Source organism: Hyperoodon ampullatus (assembly GCF_949752795.1).
Source record: "Hyperoodon ampullatus genome assembly, chromosome: 12".
NCBI lineage: Eukaryota > Metazoa > Chordata > Mammalia > Artiodactyla > Ziphiidae > Hyperoodon > Hyperoodon ampullatus.
The window spans coordinates 8,202,311-8,224,362 of record NC_136925.1 but is presented as its reverse complement, the minus strand read 5'-3'; the positions used below and the strand labels follow the sequence as shown (position 1 = coordinate 8,224,362).

At 40.7% G+C, this 22,052-nt stretch overlaps 1 protein-coding gene across 3 annotated transcripts in view; it reads left to right on the top strand.

The window, feature by feature from the left end:
* Nucleotides 1-22,052, top strand: part of CD109 (CD109 molecule) — a gene marked incomplete at its 5' end in the record, with an annotated part of 117,048 nt that overhangs the window by 45,520 nt on the left and 49,476 nt on the right. For all 3 annotated transcript variants that reach the window (XM_079716527.1, XM_079716526.1, XM_079716525.1), the window contains 9 exons: nucleotides 2,700-2,739; nucleotides 5,256-5,340; nucleotides 13,420-13,516; nucleotides 13,789-13,930; nucleotides 14,615-14,724; nucleotides 16,882-17,103; nucleotides 17,928-18,029; nucleotides 18,114-18,176; nucleotides 19,918-20,094. In XM_079716527.1, coding sequence (XP_079572653.1) covers nucleotides 2,700-2,739; nucleotides 5,256-5,340; nucleotides 13,420-13,516; nucleotides 13,789-13,930; nucleotides 14,615-14,724; nucleotides 16,882-17,103; nucleotides 17,928-18,029; nucleotides 18,114-18,176; nucleotides 19,918-20,094 — 1,038 coding nt within the window. The remainder of the gene's footprint in view (nucleotides 1-2,699; nucleotides 2,740-5,255; nucleotides 5,341-13,419; nucleotides 13,517-13,788; nucleotides 13,931-14,614; nucleotides 14,725-16,881; nucleotides 17,104-17,927; nucleotides 18,030-18,113; nucleotides 18,177-19,917; nucleotides 20,095-22,052) is intronic.

The following is a 22,052-nucleotide window of genomic DNA, read 5'->3' as shown; positions in this document are numbered from 1 at the left end:
ACACAGGGTATTATGGGAGAGAAGGGGCTCTAACCCAGCACGGGGAGAGGCGATCACGAAAAGGTCCCTGGTGGAGGCTGAACCCAGATAAAGGAGTCCAGGATGTTCTGTAGAACCTTCAGGTGGAGGTGTCCTGAAGGGGCATTTGAGTCTGAATCGCCAGCTTGAGAGATGGCCAGAGATAAAGGGTTAGGAGTGTTTAGCGTAGAGATGACAGTTACCACCATGAGGGTTGATGAGCTCACTTATCAAGAGCGCTGGGGTCAGGATGCAAAGGGCCAACCTTTCAAGATCAGAAAGAAAGGACCGTTAAGGCAACAAGTCAGAAAGATACCTAAGAGTACCAGGAGAACAGAAGATGTGACAGTGTTTACAGACTGAATGAAGGGGAGGAGACTAACCAGGGAGACGGAGAATCTAGGAATTGTCAGGGCTGACTGGTAACGTAGGAGGCAGGAAGGGAGAATTGATTTCAAATGTAAACTAATGTAACTATTTGTTTGTTAAATAATTGCCTAAAAGTTGGTTTCAAGGCTGTTTAAAGGAGGCCCAAACAAATTAGTTGATTTTCCACGTTTGTCAAAGCTAGCACTTTTTATTCAATCTAATACACGTTATTTGAGAACTTTTTTGGTATCAGGCAGTCTGTTAGGTTGGCAACTCAAGGGATAAACTATGAAAGATAAAAACATGGTGTAAAAAAAAAAAAAAAAAAACAAAAAAAACATGGTGTAACATGGACCTGGCTCTCAAAGAACTTGCAGCAAGGTAAGCCATGTACCTAAATATTCAGGATACAGGGTGAAAAGTGACAAAGAAAGGAGGACTAAAGTGCATGGAGGCATAGAGATTACTTTTAGATTGGGGATCCAGAGAAGCAGTAATATTTGAGCCAAGTCTTGGAAGGTGGGCAGATGTGGAAGTGAGTGTAAGTCAGGCATAGGGGAGAGTGAGAGCAGAAGCACAGTGCATGAAACTCCAGGGCACTGTCAGCCTTGCAGTATTGCACTGGACTGTGTCTGCTCCATCTCTAGACTGAACTTCTGATGCTGAGGACTGTAATTAACCTTTACAGAGCCTCACATGGTGTTTTACCTGTAGTACTCACTTGATGTTTGCTATATGAACTTAACTTGACGAACAGACATCATCGTTGTTAAATTGTTCCACAGCCTTACCTGTGCTTTACCTCAGTTGTAAAGCAAAAAGTAACTTAAAGACTAGGATTCTTTTTTTTAATATTTATTTTATTTTTATTGATTTATTTATTAGGTTGCGTAGGGTCTTAGTTGTGGCATCTTTTTGTTGTCATGCGCGGGCTCCAGAGCACACGGGCTCAGTAGTTGCGGTGCATGGGCTTACTTAGCCTGTGGCATGTGGGGTCTTAGCTCCCCGACCAGGGGTTGAACCTGCGTCCCCTGCATTGGAAGGCGGATTCTTAACCACTGGACCACCAGGGAAGTCCCAAGACTAGAATTCTTATGTTATCAGTAAAACAGGTATTAAAGGTAGATTGCCTTCTTGATTTGATTTTTGAGGATGACAAATCAGAACTTATAAATGAATCAAAGACATGTAATTTATAACATTCCTTTATATGACATGAAAACACTTTAAGATAGAAGTGACAAATGTGGAGATTCTTAAAGACTGATCAACACAATTTCTTTGGGGTCTACTTTAAACGACAACACTGAAGCCAAGTTTTAGACAATTATTTTGTTGGCATATAAGTAGTTATATTTGTCTTATACTTTGAAATGAACTGTATCCTTCTTTTAGGATTAAAAAATAGTTTGCTGGTGTACAGTTTATTTATTTATTAAAATTTTATTTACTTTTTATTGAGGTATAGTTGATTTATACTATCATGTTCATTTAGGTGATGTACAGTTACTTTAGGTTAAACAAATATGATTTAAAAAAAAGCCAATATCTTGTAGCTGCATCTGTGTATTTGCTTTGATAAACTTAGGGAATCAGAATTGGAATACACATTTCATTGGTGGAATTTCTTAGCTATCTTGAAGTAGTTCTATTTAATGTGTTACCTATGATTAGGAACGGAGAAATAGAAATATGAGGAGTTGGAAAAAAAAGATATTCTAGGCCACACGTTTTCTTGTTGATACTGGAAAGGGAAATAATTAACAATATCTGTTAAAGTAGGGTAGAGTGTACTGATTTAAGGATTACAGTAGAAAATACTTCAAGGAATTAGGAAGATAAAGGGTGTTGGTCCATGATGATTTTGCATCCTTGACTATTTTATATATTCTTCATTGGTTTGCTTTGATAGGGATAGACAAACCAAATTTGAAGTCATTTCCTGTTAGTTTGACATGTGTTATCCTTGCTTGATAAATTCCTAAATTATCTAATTTAATCTTGTTCTCATTTCACAAATGAGGGAAGTCAGGTTAAGTGGTTTGTTTCAATGACCTGCAGTGAATTAAAGAGACAAGTCACCTTTTTATGTTAGTGGATTGTTAAAAAAAAGTCATGAAATTCACAGACTTCATGTTGCAGATAACTAAAAATAAACTTCTGCAAAGTTAAAATAAATTGTTTTGCTCGTTAAATAATTATAAATGTAATTAAAAATGTTTTCTAAATGTTTTTGTGAGGTAAGTAAGCAAGCAAAGTAATTAAATAAGAACTCATATATTTTCTTGTCTTTTTTTTCTTCTTCCCAATAGGACCAGACATATTATCAGTCATTTCAGGTTTCAGAATATGGTAAGAGTTCTTCAACTTATTTTGATGGAAAACACATTTATTACTTTCCACAGAGATAAGAGAAATTTCTAAGAGATGTATTATTTAAAGTAAAAATCCCAATGGATTTTTACCAGGTAAAATCCTAGTATTTCCTATAGGTCTGAACATTTTTTCTTTATAAAGAGTGAAGTAGGAATAAGATTGGCTGTAGTCCCATTATCCTGCTCTTTCGTATGTATAGTTATTCGGTTTTTCTACTTTGTTGTGATCATAACATATTTAAAATTTTGTACGGTGTTTTTTTTTAAAGCATAACCACAGTCATTTCCCATATCTTTCACTTGGTCAGCACTGGTGAAGACAGGGTTTAACTTGGGTAAATCCTCTTCCTGCAGGTGCCACATTTGTAATATCGCATTTGGAAACATGTAGGTGTAAGCAATGTGCGACCCAAGTGTTTTGTTGGTGGATGGAGAGGAAGGAAATCGGAGAGTGAAGGCATAGGACCCCACTATTAGTTGTACTTTGAACAGCTGTTTTGAGGTTGCACACAGCTTTTTCATCGGATTTGTGTTACTTTTTGAGATTGTGTTTCATTCAGGCAAAAGAAATTCTGGAAAGTCATTTGCTTGCACCTTTGTGGCTCTGGTCCATGCATCTCATACAGCACTGTCACAGTTCAGCCTCATGATCACCTAGAACAGGGAGCAGCAAAGCTTTTTCCTGTTAATTGCCAGATAGTAAACCTTTTTGCTCTGTGGGCCATACGGCTCTGTCTTAACTACTCAACTTGGCTGTTGTAGCACGAAGCAGCCATAGACAATATGTAAGTGAAAGTGGTTGTGATCCAATGCAGTTTTATTTATGGACGTGGAAATTTGGATTTCATATAATTTTCCCATGTCGTGAAATAGTCTTCTTTTGATTGTTTCCAACCAATTGGAAATGCAAAACCTATTCTTAGCTCATGCTGGTCATTGTTTACTGACCCCCAATCTGGAACTGTGTTGTCTGGTTCAGGGGTCACTCACCACGTTGGCTGCTGAGCACTTGAAATATGGCTGGTCTAAATGGAGATGTGCTCTAAGCATGTAGAATGCCAAATTTTGAAGACGGTATAAAAAAAGAAAGAAAAATAGCTCATTAATAATAATTATTTGTATTGATTACATGTTGAAATGATAATATTTTGGATATATGGCTTTAGGTAAAATATTACAAAAATTAATTTCACCTGCTTCTTTTTCCTTTTTAAATGTGGCTACTAGAAATTTAAAAACTACACCATGTGGCTCACATTTTGTTTCTTTTGGACAGCCCCGATCTAGAGGAATAAATCAGAGGTGGCTGAAGCTTTTATAGGCTATTTTTATTTCACATAGAGGCAGTGCTGGGTGGCTGTATGTTGTTGAAGGGGGTATGTAGTGGAGGGGCAATTGATTGCCAACCTGTGATGTTTGAGGAGGGGACATTTTAATTTCCTTGGTCTAAGAAAATTCCACCTCTGAGTGGCCAGGACCTTGGAGCAGGGTCAGAGTCCTGGAGTGGTCTCGGGCCTCAGAGCATCTTGGCACTCCAGGGGTCTTTAGCCTGGAGCTGGAGGTCTGTCCTGTTCTGCTGACTTATTGGTCATCTTGATTCTTCTCTTGCGTTAATTGAATGGTGAGATGCCTTGTTATGAGATGGATCTATTTCATTGGTCAGTGAAGTTAGAGAAGAGGAATATTTCTATAGATTGGAAGGAAATGAAATTTTTTTTACTCCAGTGAGGTGCTTTATATTAAATAATATTACTATTTATAAAATATTTCATAGCCTAATTATATAAAGCCAACCAAAGTAGGGGTTTCTAATTTTAGGATTACCTTCGGGAACCAGTACCTGTTGCACAAGAAAAGCATCATTACTTTGTAGCCATACCTTAGTTATTAACCAGAAATCCTAGGACACAACTTCGTAGTAATCCATCACGTTAGACTGTCACCGCATTTACCTTTGGTGGTCTCAAAGGACGTGGATTCTCTGTGACTGCATGTGTGTCCCCCTGAAGGAAAAGGAGAGTCTTAGGGTCTCAGGATGTGCTCTTAGTAACCAAACTGGAAAAACGTCCTAGGGAAGGGGCTGCTCAGAAGTAGCTATTTATCATGAGATATGGAAGTATTTTAACAAGCAGTAAGTGCACACTGGTGGTTGACAGGTGAGTGAAAACCCTGGCCTTCTAGCACTCAGATGGCTTTGCATCTAGGGCTCTGGATACAATTTAGATTCTACCGGTGGGAGGCTTCACAGACCCGAGTGTCCATAGCAACTCCCCCATCCCCATCGCTGTCTAGTTACCAGCCTTGTAGGGTTTCTGATTTTGAGTGGAATGAAGTACTTTTATCTGTGTGTTAATGTGCATTTGGAACCTAGTGAATCTAAGTTCAAATAGTACCATTTATCAACTCCTTTAAAGCAGTTCTGTTCTCTAGTTTATTAAGTTGTAAAATGAGAGGTAAATGGATTGTTTAAAATATGTTGCTTTTCTTTTCCAGTATTACCAAAATTTGAAGTCACTTTGCAGACACCATTATACTGTTCTTTAAATTCTGTGAGTTTAAATGGTACCGTCACAGCAAAGTAAGTATCATATTGCTTTCTATGACTATAAACTGTTCTGAAACTGTATGACAAAGAGCTCATTATATACTCCAGAACATTAGCACAATATATTGCTTATTAAAATACCCCAATGGGCAGGAAACAAATGTTTATAATAAATAATTAAGCACGGAACATGTCTGCACAGGTCTTTACACCCATGTCTCTGCTTCCAAGCTGATCCAGTCCTAAAATATTCCCCATAGGCTAGTGTCTTTCTAAGACTAGTCAAGGGATTTACCTGATAGATTGTACCAGATTGAAAAAAAGCTTTATCTTTATTTAGTCCTCATTCAGCTGTCAATAATGGAGGTTGAGACTTGGGGGAGGGGTTTGGTTGCCTTATTGCAATTCACAGATGAGTCAGTGATCCACATTCATCATCCATTTCAGCATTTGGACACAGGGACTTCCAGCCCCGCCCCGTGTAACTGCTGTCTAGTGGCTTTCATGATTTTGATCCAATGGCTCGAACATCACAGCATTTTGTTTTGCTGAGGCAAAAAGCGTCTTCAGAGTTCCAGACCACTGGCTTTCAAATGTATAGGCTGGGATTGCCCTCAAGTAATTCCCGGACCGGTTTCTTGTAGCATTTTAAATTTGTAAAAAACTTTTTGTCCCTCCCCATCCCCTGGGGATTGAGAGGACTTGGATGCGGTGACGCCTGTGACGCACGTCCCTCCTTGGCTGGGACCTGTCAGTGGGTTGGAGTTGGCCTGGGTGACTAGGCCTCCTCAGGAGAGCAGCCTGCAGGCTGGGTGCCGACCTAATCCTCTAAGGGGCCAGGACCTGATGGAGCATCGCGGTGCCCTTTCCCTGATCAGCTGTCCCTCCTTGGTGTCACTTGCACCTCTTCCAGACCAGAGGTCTTGCTGTGGGCCCCAGTAAACCTCAGCACACTCCCCGTGACCTCCGCAGCCCTTATGGAGAGGTGCTTGCCTTTCCTTCCCCAGGATGGGTGTGCCTTGTAGCATTTATTTTTTTCTATTTATTTATTTATTTTGTGGTACGCGGGCCTCCCACTGCCGTGGCCTCTCCCGTTGCGGAGCACAGGCTCCAGGCGCGCAGGCTCAGCAGCCATGGCTCATGGGCCCAGCCGCTCCGCGGCATGTGGGATCTTCCCGGACCAGGGCACAAACCCGCGTCACCTGCATCGGCAGGCGGACTCTCAACCACTGCACCACCAGGGAAGCCCTGTAGCATTTATTTTTGATGTGTCAATATCTGTGCTTTGGTTTGTGAAATTTATTTAGCTTCAGAATTTATTTGTAATAGCTGGTAAAAACTGGACCCCATCTCACCACTCACCACGATATTCCTCTCCTGGTGAGGGTTTGTGGCAGTGGCAGTCGATGGGCAGTGAGTCCACGCACCAAAACGTCTGAGGACTCCTGCTTTAGATCCTTTTGGCAAACAAATCATGTGACACCCATGTGACATAAAGGCAAAAATGTGTCTACCATTTGTAGACCAAGTTAGTTCAACTAAGAGGTAGTTTACAATGTGAATTTGGGTTCTGTGGCTGAATTTATGGTTTGGAAAACACATAAATGCCCGCTTTGTCATAATTATTATCCTGCCCTTGATCTTAGCTGAAGGTCAGGCATTCTGTCTGCGTTTTATTTTGAGTTCTTTGACTAATGCTTATAAAACTTAGTGACTTCAAATCCGCATAAACCATCAATGTCCACATGGATTAGGTTGAAAGTGGATACCTTCTTTTTTTCGGTATTTAGTTTTCAGGGGTGTGCCAGGGATTTAGCATAACCAGTTAAAACAGTGGTTCTTAAACTCTGGTAACTCTCTAGGAAATTAATTGTACATTTTCAGGGGGTGTGGATCCCCTGAAGCAAAAACATTGACAGCCTCTTTCCACCAACCCTGCAGTTTCATCCTGATTCTCATTTGTGGAGCCCCTTTGAGATGCTAATGGCTGAGAATGACATGGCAATTGTGACGGTCCCCAGGCAGTTCTTTAGCGCTCAACACGTTGTGTTCTCATCATTTTCTTTAGTATGTGTATCAGTCGAGCTATAGCCAGAGAAGTAGAAGCAGCAGGAGGCATATATTAAGAGATTTACTGCAAGGAGTTGGCTTATTTGACTGGGGGGACTAACTAGGCAAATCCAAAATCTGTAGGGCAGGTTGTCAGGAGGGGCAGCTAGAGCTCTCAGGTAGGGGCTGACGTTTCTGTCCACAGGCAGAATTTCTTCCTCTTCAGGGAATTCTCAGCTCTGCATTAAGGCTTTTCAACTGATTAGGTCAGGTCGATCAGATGATCTAGGATAATCTCCTCTACTTAAAATCAACCAACTATAGACTTTAATCACATCTATGAAGTACCTTCACCTTGACACCTAGAGTGTTTGATTAAGTGACTGGGGACGTTAGCCTAGACACATCAGAAAGCCCATCTTAGCGTTTGGTTTGTCTGTTCTAGGTAGGGAGACAATTGTTGCCAGTTAAAGTTCTCAGACCTGGCTAGTTCTCATAGTATAGGCATACCTTGGAGATTGTGGGTTCAGTCCCAGACCACCGCAATAAAGAAAATATTGCAATAAAGAGAGTCACGTGAAATATTTTCGGTTTTCCAATGTGTATAGAAGTTATGTTTATACTAGATTGTCGTCTATTAAGTGTGCAGTAGTGAAGCCGAATCCGGCCTCTGTGCCCCGACACCGAATTAATTCTCAAAGACAGAGTTATGGGTGAACTAAAAAAGAATAGCTTTATTCCTTTGCCAGGCAAAGGGTGTCACAGTGGGCTAATGCCCTCAGAACTGTGTGTCCGAACCCAGGGGCGTTTGTGAGGAGTTTTATAGTCAAGGGGTGGGGTTGCTGAAAAGGATCGGGGGCATGCAGGGCTTGCATTCCTTCAATGCAGGGATCATCTGGCATCATGTGATGATGGGCGAACTGTGACCTTCTCTGGAATGAAGCGTGCTTCATCGAGTACTTAACATCTTCCATTTGCTGGGGGTTTCAGTTCTGCAGAAGAGCTCAAAGATGCTGTTATGTGTATCCTTTGCGGGGGAACCAGGACCCTGCCCCAAGGCTGCACTGTTGTTTCTTGGCTGCTTCTCCCTTGTCTCAGCATCCCCTCCCTTCCCGGATTAGCAACTGTTTGAACCTGTCCTTTGGAACTCAGTGAAGGGACCACAGAAAGGCTTTTGTGCCCAGGAGTCCCACAGGGTCCTGCTCGGCTTCAATAGCATTATGTCTAAAAAACCAATGTCCCTACAGTGATTAGAAAATACTTTATTCCTAAAAAAGGCTCACCACCATCTGAGCCTTTAGTGAACTGTCATTTTTTTTTGCAATAGTAAACTCAAAGATTGCTGATCACAGATCACCACAGCAAATATAATAGTAATGAAAAAGCTTGAAATATTGTGAGAATTACCAAAATGTGTTACAGAGACATGAAGTGAGCAAATGCTCTTGGAAAAAGGGCATCAGTAGACTTGCTCATTGCAAGATTGCCACAAACCTTCAATTTGTAAAAAACACAGTATCTGTGAAGTGCAATAAAGCAAAGCACAGTAAAACGAGGTCTGCCTGTAGTCTGTTCCGCGTATTTCCTTCCTATTAAATCTTTTTCCTTCAGGCTTCAGTTGCCTAGGGATGATGTCCTCTCTGGGAGCAAAGTAAGGTGGTTCTGTCCCAGGGCAGCGCAGATCCTGTGTGTGAATTCAGATGAGCAGATCCCGACAGGGCCGAGACCCTTTCCCCAGAGGCCTCCTCCACCCCAGCATTCATGAGTTCTGGACCTATCAGTACATTTCAGGAGGGTCTGTTTTTATTCAGATTGTGGATATAACTTACAACTTTGCAACAGATTCAGGAAATCTTTTGACTAGCAAGGTCTTTTTTCAGTCTCTGAAAATCGGTATAGGGCTTCTCTGGTGGCACAGTGGTTGAGAGTCCGCCTGCCGATGCAGGGGACATGGGTTCGTGCCCCGGTCCGGGAAGATCCCACGTGCCGCGGAGTGGCTGGGCCCGTGTGCCATGGCCACTGAGCCTGCACGTCCGGAGCCTGTGCTCCGCAACGGGAGAGGCCACAGCAATGAGAGGCCTGCATTCCGCAAAAAAAAAAAAAAAAAAAAAAAATCGGAATAGACCTATTCTATAAATACTGTGTCCTAGAGAAGATGGAAGTGATGATGGTGAGGGTCTGTCTATGTCTCTCCTCCCTTCAGGCTGAGCCTTCCAGTTGGGCCTTGGATTCACTCTTCTGTCGGGAGAATCCCAGGCCCACTTCCCCTCTCACCTGTGTCTTTTTTTTTTTTTTTTTTTTTTGCGGTACGCGGGCCTCTCACTGCTGTGGCCTCTCCCGTTGCGGAGCACAGGCTCCGGACGTGCAGGCTCAGCGGCCATGGCTCACGGGCCCAGCCGCTCCGCAGCATGTGGGATCCTCCCGGACCGGGGCATGAACCCGCGTCCCCAGCATCGGCAGGTGGACTCTCAACCACTGCGCCACCAGGGAAGCCCTCACCTGTGTCTTCATTTCTTCCATTTGGTATTTTTAATGTTTTGCTCTTTAACTCTGCGTTCAAACGTTTCTGTCATTAAAGGAAACGAACCCTCCCAGACCTTCATGCCTCCTTCTAACTGCTGCCCTGTCTCTCACCTCTTTGAAGAGTCTGAGCTGCCTTTTCCACTTCTTCACATCCTGTTCATTCTTTAGCCCCCTGCGTTGTGCCTTCCTCCCGCACCACGATATGGAAACTGCTTTCATCGCGGCACAAAGACCTCCTTCTTGCCTCACCTTGTGTGTACTGTCTTAGGCTTTTACAACTTTCTTCTCCCTTTGCGGCATTGGGCATTGCTGTCCTCTCCCATTTCCTTTCTGGTTTTTCTCCTTTCCCTCTGGCTGCTCCTTTGAGACTCTTTGCAGACAACTCTCTTCTGATCACGTTGTAAACGTTCTTGTTCCTTAGAGTTCCATCTTTGTCTCTCTTTTCTTTTTTTACACATTTACTCAGAGTTTTCTTCTCCATGGCCAGGGCTTCTGCTGTTTATAATTTGATGAAACCTAAATCCGTATCGCCAGCCCACATTTCTAGCTTGACAGTCAGATCCCCATGTCTTGCTGCCCACTGGACATTGCCCACTGGATATCCCACAGGTATTTTAATCAGTCATCTTCCCCAAACCTGGTTCTCTGCATCCCCCTCTTGGGTGGACTGCAGCACTGTCTCTTTAGCCGAAGTCAGCTGTGCTTGTCTGACTCCCTCAATCCCCATAGCCGGTCAACCTCCCGTGCTGTTGGTTCTCTCTCCTTAATATCTCTCAAATAATCCATCTACCTTTCTCCACTGCCACCTCCTTGATTCAGGAATGTCACCTCTTCAGCTACGGTTGTAGTTTCTTAAAACTTTTTCCTGCCTCTATTTTTACCACATCCAATCTTCTCTCTACTTTGCATCCAGACATCTTGTTTCCTCTTCTTGTTAGCCTTCTCTGCCTTCTCTCTTTCTTCTCCACCTCATCCCTAGCCCCACCCCCCACCACCCCCTTCTGCCTTCTTCTTTCAGACCATTGCTTTGAGGGTGAAGTTCAAACTTTTTAGTGTATCTTACAGAGTTCTTTTCTAGCTTCATGTCTTTTGAAACACCTCACCCAGCCCCTCATCTACCCTCCCAAAGTCTCCTCCCAGATTTTACTTGGGCTTCCAAGAATGCAGAATGCTTTTTCTGACCAAGACGCCTCTACATAGGCAATTTCAAGGCGTGGCTGCTTGCCCCTAACCGTCTATCCCTATAGCTCTCAAAGCACTAAAAACATGGCTAGTCCACCTTTTTGAGGTTGTGTCTGTGTCGTGGTTACTGCTGCACCTTGGTGCCTAGCACAGTGCCACTCATGGAGTGGGCTTCCAATAAATGCTTATGGAAAGAACAAATGGATAAGCAACTAACTCCTAAGATTTCAGTTTCAAGCTGTGTGTAGCAAAGCAGAGTCCTCCATACGCAATCAAAAGCTTGTTATTTTGAGTGAACCAAATTAAGGTGTATGGGCAATAGTTTTGGTCTTGTCATGGAATTGGGGGTAAAGAGGAGGACTTGAAATCCAGTTGTTCTTTGGGTGTACTTTGAGAGATGAATTCTGTTGTCTTATCACTTGGATGGTTGTTATTAAGTTATAGATATGATTTTAAATATTTCGTATTAGCTGTTATGGTCATCTCTATGAGTAGATGATAACAATTTTGGTTACTTTTGCTAGTAGCCATCTGTCCCATGAAGGCATAGTGACTGTGCAGAAGATTACTGGAAATTTCCTGGAGAGCAAGGTTAACGCTCTCATGTTAGTTTTGAAATCTTTAACTGAGATGAATAAAAATCTGCATTTGTTTATTAGCTTTGATGGGAACGTCTGCTCACCATTCCCACCTCATTAAAATAAATAGTAGATTCTTTCCCCTCATCGTAATAGGTTTTAGAGGAATGTAAAGAAAATAACATGGCATACATCTGGTTACTTCCATAGCTTTTGTGGGCCATAGAATTTTTAAAATATTATTTTTATAATCTAAGGCTTATTAAAATGTAGTTACTATTTGATGAATTGAGAGATGTGCATCCTGGAAATGACATGGAATAAAATGGTGGGGAGAAACATGAATTATAATGATAGGTTCACTTTTTTTAGGTATCATTTTGTAAACCTATTGTGCTGTGGTTTTCTGAAAAAAAAATCCTTGTTTTGTTAACGATACTATCATAGAATATCTTCGATTTGCTTTTTAAAAAGTTGTTGAGCTATTATTTTCTGAATGATCAGTTTATCACAGAAGCTTCCAGATTCTATTTAGGACAATAACTGTCAGTATCCTTGTTTCATGATTATTATAAATAAATCAGCTTGGGGCTTGCAAAGCTAAATCCACTTCACACTTAAAATTAAAAATATTTGTGTCTGAGAATACTTTAAATAATGTTTGAATTCTCAAGCTCCCTGTGCTATCGGGTGATGTAAATTTTAAAATATGATGTTCTGGTGTTCTATTTATGCATTTATTTAGTCTTTAACAAGATACCAGCAGTGTTAGGTTTTGAGGACTCTTTTGAATGAATGAATTTGATGCTGATGTTGCTAACTGGGGGTTTCCACTAACTTTACTATTTTTGTTTGGGAGGGTGGCGCATTTGAAGATGGACTGTTTTATTCTCTTTAATTTGGAATATGCTATATTTTATCATTGGTTTTTGACTTGAGTTGATCCAGACGAGGGGCTGTTTTCTGTGTTCAACTAAGGGATTCAATGGAAGCAGGAGTTTACTGTCAGATTTATAGAGCACAAAGCAAAATTAACTTCCATGTTTGGTTGAGCATTTCACAATAGAGATGGAAGGGACCCAGGAAACACATTTAAAAAAGGCCTTCTGACAGTAAAATGGTTTACCAAAGATTGCCTCTCCTTTACATGAAGAGACTGTCCCATCATGAGAGGGGATAAAATTAATACATAGAATGCAAGTCCACAGAGAGAGATTTGATTCAGGAATATAATTTCAGTGCTGTGGATAAGCAAATTACTCTTATTTTAAATTGTCTTTCAAAAAGCGAATTTTTAATAGCCATGAGCACATTTGGTGCCCTGGCGTGTTCGGTCTCATAAACCCTGATGGTTAATATTGGAACGTGCAGCAATGGGCCACGGCGAATGTAATTTCAACTAACATTTAAAAATATTCAAAAGCTACAAAATCTCCTGGGCATGCAGTTAATGGGCTAGTACAGATTTCTAAGAACAAAAGATTTTCATAATCTTTTAAAAATCTTTTGACGGGAAACTGTCACTTCCAATTATGATCAGATTTTCTCCGGAGTCTCCAGAGGCTGGGTAAAGTGTTATGTATTGTTATGTGTTATGTAACAGTATTATGAACTGTTTTTGAGGTATTGTAGTTAAAAGTCTTCTCATTTTGGAGACTTAATATCAAGGATCACCATTTATGAAACACATTCCTAACTATGTTTTAGTTTTAGAAATTGGTAGTAAGAGTATGTTTTTAATATAATTCTTTTAAGTTAGGCCTCGTGTATTATTTTTCAGGTATACATATGGGAAGCCAGTGAAAGGAGACCTAACACTTACATTTTTACCTTTATCCTTTTGGGGTGTGAAGAAAAATATTACAAAAACATTTAAGGTAACTTTTGCAGATATCTTATAACTTGTAATGGGGAAAAACTGTAAGTGTACTTTCTCTAGAAATAAGATTTTATACTGAATTAACCAAAAGTTGAGCATAAGAAAATCAAGAGCTTTCTATCATTGAACAAATGAGAATTTACCCTTTTTAAAAAAAATGATTAAAATGGAAACAGAACCATTGTATTGTTGTGACTTAGTTTGGGTTTTATTTCTAAAATTTGAAGTGCTAAAGTGAAGAATGAAATTGAAAATTTTTTAACAAAACAGATAAATGGATCTGCAAACTTCTCTTTTAACGATGAAGAGATGAAAAAGGTAATGGATTCTTCGGATGGCCTTTCTGAACACATGAATCTGTCTTCTCCTGGGCCGGTAGAAATTTTAGCCACAGTGACAGAATCACTTACAGGTTTGTAGACTTTGAAGTGAAGGTAAAGCTATTTATGTTGTGCTGCTCTGTCATCTCTTATTATAATTGGTACGTTCATTTGAGGGCACTGTTGCCTAAGGATGCTAGTTAATGCTGAGATTGTCATGACTGTTAGTCTAACTTGCAGAATGTTTTCGTAATGAAGGGGAAACTTATTTTCTTTGAAAGGATGTACTTCAACCACCTGTGATAGGTATTTATAATTTTTTCCATCTCTATTTTTTTTTTCAAACTGAAAACTACATGGAAGAGCTACCTTTTCAGCTGACTAACCATCCTCCTTTTATTTTTTTAAATAACATCTTCTGAAATCTCACCTGCTCCTAGACAGTTTTCTCTTTTAATAATAAAATAAAGGTTAATTACTTGGATCTTTTGGTTGCTATTTTTTAATAGATTTCACCAATCCCCGAAAGTGCAAAAAGACTATTCTGTCAGTGGCCTGATCTCTGGTGCACATGTCATTGATTGGGGGACACTAATGGTGCTCAGAAGGAATCCACAGAGGACATGTATGGTCCTCTTTGTGGCCAAGCCAAAGAGGCTTCTGTGTCCTGATATCCCAACCCCTTTGGGAAGTAGCTCAGATGAAGAGATTTGGTGGATAGAAGCTGTTGGTAATATATTACTTTTACTTTCTAAATGGTGCAATTTCCAAAACAGGTATCTCAAGAAATGCAAGCTCCAATGTATTTTTCAAGCAACACGATTACATGATTGAATTTTTTGATTATGCTACTGTCTTAAAGCCATCTCTCAACTTCACAGCCACTGTAAGTTGGCATATTTATTAATTGTCTAAAGCAGTAAGTTCAGTTTAGTGAAACAGAATGGGAAATAGTACTTTCAATGCTTTTCAAAAAATTTAAGCCCAAGATAGGTAGATTACTTTTCCTCTTTTGATATATGAGGCACACAGAATTGTTTCCAAATGACCTTTATCTAATTTATTTAAAAAAGTAATTTCCAAAAAATATTTCCTCAAAATATATTTAATAAGTAATTCAAGTTAGATTTGAATTGCAACATTGAAGTTTTTGTAAATTAATTGAAGGAATTAGATGGTAGTCAAAAAATTTCAATTTCAGTTTGATTTTTATAATGACTGATTTTAGTCCTAGCAAAGATGTAGCATTAAAAAGTATCAACTAATCTATTCAAGTTTTTGAGAGAATACTGAATTAACATTTATTGACAGAGTCAATAAGTGGGGCTTACAGACCTAAGAAGGACCCAGTCTCTGCCCTGGAGTCACAGTGTTTGTGATGGTGACGAGAAAATATACACATAACTGTAATTCAAGGCAGGATAAATCAGTGTCATGAACACATTTCTGTAGGGATTTAAAACAGGTGTTGGCAAACTTTGTCTGCAAAGGGCTAGATAGTATATATTTTGAGCTTTGAGGGCCATATGGTCTCAGTCACAACTGTGTGACTCTGACACTGTAGCATGAAAGCAGCCACATCCCCTTGGTAACCAAGCGAGGGTGGTCACGTTCCAATAAAAACTTACTTCCAAAGAGACTGGATTTGGCCCCCCTGCCTGTCATAGTCTTCTGACCCCTACTTTAAAGAAAGGAGGGTCACTTCTTGTTGAATAGATCAAGGGAAGTTTTAGAGTTTCTAGGTTGGTGGCTATGTGGAGATGTGGGGGCAGGGATGCGCTCAGAGAGGGCCTGTCCTGGTACCCTGCCCTAAACATCTCTTCCATCTTGCTCAATATCTTTTTACAATAAACCAGTGATCTAGTGAAAAAAAAAGTTTTAGATAGCTTCTGATTTTAATAATCTTATAATTTAGACAGCTTGAAAAGGTAGTTAAGAAAACCCCCAGGAATCTGCAAATGGTAACTTGCAAATGAATAGAGGGAAACAAAGAGAGTTCTGGGAGGAGGAACTGGCTGTAGGACAGGGATGGGGGTCACTCAGGGATGCTTTATGGAGAAGCGGAAGATTTAGGCTATTTGTTACAAGATCTGCAGCATTTTCAGTGTTTGGACGTGTGGGTGGGGAACGAGATGAGCTGAGACGTCTACACAAGGCGAGAGCTTTGGCTGGCAAGCCAGGGTGCCTTCAGGTGACAGTGACTGGACCGGGGCAGTGACAGCAGAGAGCTCGTGTCCAGGAGCGGTCAGAGAGGAAGCAGGAGGCGAAGCTTGGGGATTGCAGAGGGTCCTCCATGTCTCACATGCTCTAAGCAGTGAAGATCTTGGTACCTTATGAACGTGGGAGGGGTGTGGCGAAAGCAGCGCTCCAGGGGGACTGGTGGGGTCTGTGTGCAGGAGGGGGCAGCAGCCCGGGCATGAGGCCAGCAGGAGGCTTGCGCTGCTGACTACGGGTGGAGAGCATGTAAGAGATCTAAGACTCCGTGTGCATTGGATTTGGAAGGTGGGGAGAAGGAAGGGAAATTCAGAGATGTTAAGTCTGACGGAACTGTGGGATTAGCAAAAATAGGAAAGGCGAGACGGTTTCTCACCTTTAGATGTACTGAATTTGAGATGACAGGGATGTACAAGTAGAAATTTCCTGCAGGGGGTTGGAGGTGTTGAGTATGAGCTCCAGAGCCAGGTCAGGATGGCAGCAGGAGTGCTGAGACCTTTGAGGGTAAGTGCTAATGAGGCTTTGACAAATTCCCACATTTAGGAAGAGGGAAGGGGGGATAAAAAAGGACCCTGAGAGGATGTAGGAAGAGGGGTATGCAGTGCAAGAGGTTATTGTGGAGCCGTGGAAGGCGACAGGAGCCATAACAGCCAGACGGGAGGGGAGGCCGCCAGGAAAGACCCCTGAACCTGGAAGTCAGGGGGCTGCCGATGATATTTGAGAGTTCAGTTTCATGGGAACAGCACAGATGGAAACTGGATTCAACTAAACTTGAATCCTTTGCTTCTCTTGTTTACCTGATTTCAAAATGTTTTCTTCTGACAATTAGGTGAAGGTAGCCCGTTCTGATGGCAATCAACTGACTCCTGAAGAAAGAAGAAATAATGTAGTCATAACGGTGACGCAGAGAAACTATACCGAGTACTGGAGCAGATGGGATGGCAGAAATCAGGAAGGGGCTCTCCAGATCGCAAATCATACTGTCCCCCCAAATGGAATCTTCAAGATTGAATTCCCAATCCTGGATGATTCCAGCGAGCTACAGTTGAAGGTGCCATCTGTTTCCCATCATTATGTTACTGCAGCAAACTTAAAATTGTCATCTTGTGGTAGGCAGTCAACCTGTTGGGAGGTCACTTTGGTACACAGGAAGTGGACACATTTTTATTTTAAAAGAATGGGGGAAAGGGTGAAAAAGTGATTTAATGACAGTAGCTGAGAATTAGACTGAATGCTTCCTTGTAAATTCATTTTGAAGAGCAAAGTAAAATAGTGATCCAAAGATATGATGGAGAAGCCCCCAGACTCCCAGTCTAGGTGATTTTCAATCATTTGAAATGGTGTTTTGGCAGGAGCTGAGATCAGAGGGAATATATTTTTTACATTCACACTCCTTTGCTGAACTGAGACCCCCAGCCGTTCCCTCTCCCTTTCTCGTGGTCACTCAGCCCTGTCACAGTGTGGCCTCTGAGTTTTTCTCTCACCAGTGGTAGATTGAGTGAGCTGATATGATTTCTTGCTTACAGTTGAGTTCTGTTGAGTTTTGTATTGTGGGGAGAGGAAAGGATTCCTTTTCCATTTCCTTCTTTCTTCTCACACTGTTTCCTGATAATACACCTTTGTTCTGGAAATAAGCTAGGACTTTTTTCCTCTTAGATTATGACGATGAAGACCATTTTACATGTTTACAGCTATCACTCTCTTTATAGTATAAGCTGTAAAATGATGAAGATCCAATGTCTGGGGAATGTATTGTTTCCTGCGTGAAGAAAAGTGAAAGTGAATTTGCCTTTCAGTGATTGTCCAGCAGGTAACATCCTTTATCAAGGTGTTTCTAAAGATGAAACTTTATGGTTGCCTTTTCTTTTGTTATAGGCCTCTTTTCTTGATACTGTGAGTAGCATGGCTGTTCATGATATGTTTAAATCTCCTAGTAAAACGTACATCCAGCTAAGAACAAGAGATGAAAATATAAAGGTAATGATTACAATCACTTGTTAATTATATTTGGACTGTCTTGCCACTGATATGTCTATATTAATTAAAGTATTTTTTTTCTAGGTGGGATCAGCTTTTGAGTTGGTGCTCAGTGGCAACAAGCAGTTGAAGGAGTTTAGCTATATGGTAATCTCTTACAGAATCTAAATTTATGATCTATTGTAGAACTGTCTGAAGTAATGTCTACCTTAATTTTAAACTGAACTTACTGATTTTTAAAATTCAGCCTCACACTTAAAAGAAACTATTATATTTTAATGTATTGTATGTTATACATGCACAATATGTAATATTTATATACGTTCTTACAGAGTTTTCTTTTTTTCTTTTATAAATTTATTTATTTTTGGCTGCGTTGGGTCTTCGTTGCTGGGCGCGGGCTTTCTCTAGTTGCAGTGAGCAGGGGCTACTCTTCGTTGCGGTGCGCAGGCTTCTCATTGCGGTGGCTTCTCTTGTTGCGGAGCATGGGCTGTAGGTGTGTGGGCTTCAGTAGTTGTGGCATGCGGGCTCAGTAGTTGTGGCACCTGGGGTTAGTTGCTCTGTGGCATGTGGGATCTTCCAGGACCAGGGCTTGAACCCATGTCCCCTGCATTGGCAGGCAGATTCTTAACCACTGCGCCACCAGGGAAGTCCCTCTTACAGAGTTTTCTTTTTTTAAAAAATTTATTTACTTTTTCTATTTTTTTAAGCTGTGTTGGGTCTTCATTTCTGTGCACGGGCTTTCTCTAGTTGTGTCAAGTGGTGGCTGCTCTTCGTTGCAGTGCACGGGCTTCTCACTGCGGTGGCTTCTCTTGTTGCAGAGCACGGGCTCTAAGCATGAGGCCTTCAGTAGTTGTGGCACACGGGCTCAGTAGTTGTGGGACACGGGCTTAGTAGCTCTGCAGCGTATGAGATCTTCCTGGACCAGGGCTTAAACCCGTGTCCCCTGGATTGGCAGGTGGATTCTTAACCACTGCGCCACCAGGGAAGTCCCTCTTACAGAGTTTTTTATGTCTAAGTTGTATATAAATTTACTTTGCAAAATTTTACATTTTTTTTCCTTTGCCACAATGGATTATTATAGGACATTGAATATAGGTCCCTGTGCTATATAGTAGGACATTGTTGTTTATCCATCCTGTATATATATAGTTTGCATCTGCTAATCCCAATTCATCCCTCCTCTACCCTCCCCACTGACAATCACAAGTCTGTTCTCTGTATCTGTGTGTCTGTTTCTGTTTTGTAGATATGTTCATTGTGTCGTATTTTAGATTCCACATATAAGTGATATCATATGGTATTTGAATTTCTCTGACTTACTTCACTTAGTATATTATCATACTAGGTCCATCCATGTTGCTACAAATCAGCCTCACACCTTTTTAAGCTGTCCTTTTTATATTGAAATCAAACTCTGTTTTTCTTTCTTCACCCATATTTGCATTTCCAGTTTAAGATAGATAATGAAATCTTGCATTATGTTTAAAATTTCAAATTCTATGAGATAAGCCACATATGTTCATTATAGAAAATTATGAAACATAAGGAAAACAAAAACAAATAAAAATGCTCCCCATAAATTGTAGTTTTGCTAATCTAGCTCTCTCAGTGATGCTCTGCATTCCTTCCACTCAGAAATAGATTCTTGACCATCAGGCTGCTGTTGGCTCAATTACGGTTGCTTTATCTTTTCCTTTTCTAATTACCAGCGTGTACTCTCTGTGTTGGTCAGGGAGGTTGATTTTTGTGTGTGTGTTCAAAAAGGATTTGAAGTTGCTTTAAGTCAAGAATTTGTATGTTTGCTTAAAATTATGATAAACATAGCTGCCATTGAGATTCTCACTAGCTTTAGCATAAAGTAAAACTCATGTACTCTTCTTTTCAGGTAGTGTCCAGGGGACAGTTAGTGGCTGTAGGCAAGCAAAATTCAACAACTTTTTCCTTAACACCAGAAAATTCTTGGGCTCCAAAAGCCTGTATTATTGTGTATTATATTGAAGATGATGGGGAAATTATAAATGATGTTCTGAAAGTTCCTGTTCAGCTTGTTTTTAAAAATAAGGTAAGATTTAAGGTAATGATGTTTAAAAGAAAACTTCATATTAGTAAAGTCTGAGAAATGTAATATTTCTTTAGAAAAGTGTCATGAAACCAAATTGGTTAGAAATTTATATTCATTTCTAGAACTATGGATAAATCTCTTCATATTTAATTACTGTGTATCTGTTTTCACCTGTGGAATTATTGGACACTGTGCGTCTTCTTTATAAGTCCTGGGTCTTGGCTTTAAGACTTTAATTCAAATCCATGCTCTTTCAGGATTTCCCAAATGGTGGAGTCAATATTGCTCTGGCATGGAATTCCAATGGCAATATATGTGTGGTGTTGCTATTTGTGTGGGAGTGAAGTGAGGGGTGTAGGAGGCAGTGAGGCATCTGCAGTGATGTGTGGAAGGAGAGCTGGGCTTCGGTTGATCCATTTCATCAGTCTGGAAACTAACCCAGGACAAATTTACAATGAGCTTGGCTGCTTTGCATGTGGAGATCTCTGTGGAGATTTGTCTCCACACAGAGCAGTGATTTTTATAACCTAAGGTGTGTAGCTTGTGTAGGAAACACTCCTGGGCCCCAACTCTGAGAAGTAACCAGATTGCAAGATTGACAGGTGGAGTTCAATTATCTCATACATATTAAAATGAGCCATTGTTCTCACTAAAGGCTGATGCCGTTTCAGGACCTCTGAAGCAAAATAGTCATTATTATTATTACTATTATATTTATTTATTTATTTGGTTGTGCCGGGTCTTAGTTGTGGCAGGTGGGCTCCTTGGTTGCAGCTCCAGGGCTCGTTAGTTGTGGCTCGCTGGCTTCTTAGTTGCAGCACATGGGCTCTTTAGTTGTGGCATGCTAACTCTTAGTTGCAGCATGCGTGTGGGATCTAGTTCCCTGACCAGGGATCGAACCCGGGCCCCCTGCATTGGGAGCGCAGAGTCTTATCCACTGCACCACCAGGGAAGTCCCCGATAATAATTATTTTAAAGTAGTGATTTGCAGAGTACAGTTCTTCTGGTAGCATTTTCCCCCTGAATTTGTTAAAATTTTAAGAAGTAACAGTTGTCATCCATGCCTTTTTTATAGAGAGCTGTTAACTCTAACTTTGACTGTCAAAATATAATACAAACTTCTATTTTCTGTCTTATGAAAAGAATTTTTTAAAAGACAGTGCCGTATTCTGTCAGTTTCAGAGCACAATTTTTGACTTCTAGTGACTCCATTAATCCCCTGAGAAAGGTGAATTTTAAAGTAGGAGTAAGGCTTACACATGGAGGCGCACATCTCTGAAAGTGAGAGCAGGTTCTAAAAAAAGGTTGCTGTGTAAAGGCTTTGAGGAAGCAGACCGTATAAATAACTTCCAAGAAATTTCTTAGATATGAGAGATAAGAAATTAGTTTCGGTTGTGTTTGCAAAGATAAGTCTTCAATTTTTATATGATAATGTTTACCACATTTACTCTGAAAGAAATCGCATATTTGGAAATAAAATATGTTTCAACACAAGAACATTAATGAATCTCTGTTGATGTTCCGTAATGACTGTGGAATAAATGAATGAGATGTGGAAGGGGCAGGAGATGTAGTTTTCAAAATCATCCACACAGAAGTGCAGGTTGGAGCCAGGGGGTCACTGACATGTAGAATCAAGAACGAGAAGTGCAGAGTTTGCATATGAGGTTCCTCCTTACCCCCTGTTTAAGGTATAAGTGGAGAAGAGTAAACTAGATACAATGGCTCAAGAGGCATGTGAAAGAAAGAGGGCATCGGACAAGTTAAACAGGCAAGGAAGACTTTGTTCAAGACGTTTGCAACAGGGGAGAGAGACTGAACTCAACTCCACTGAAATGAAAGGCAGGAGGGTTTCTAAGCACTGGTGTGAGTTAATGGAAAAGTACTGGAAGACCCAGGGGGAGGGATTGGTCAGGGTGATTAGGCCATCTGTGTTTGGTAACCGGCGTTTATAAGTT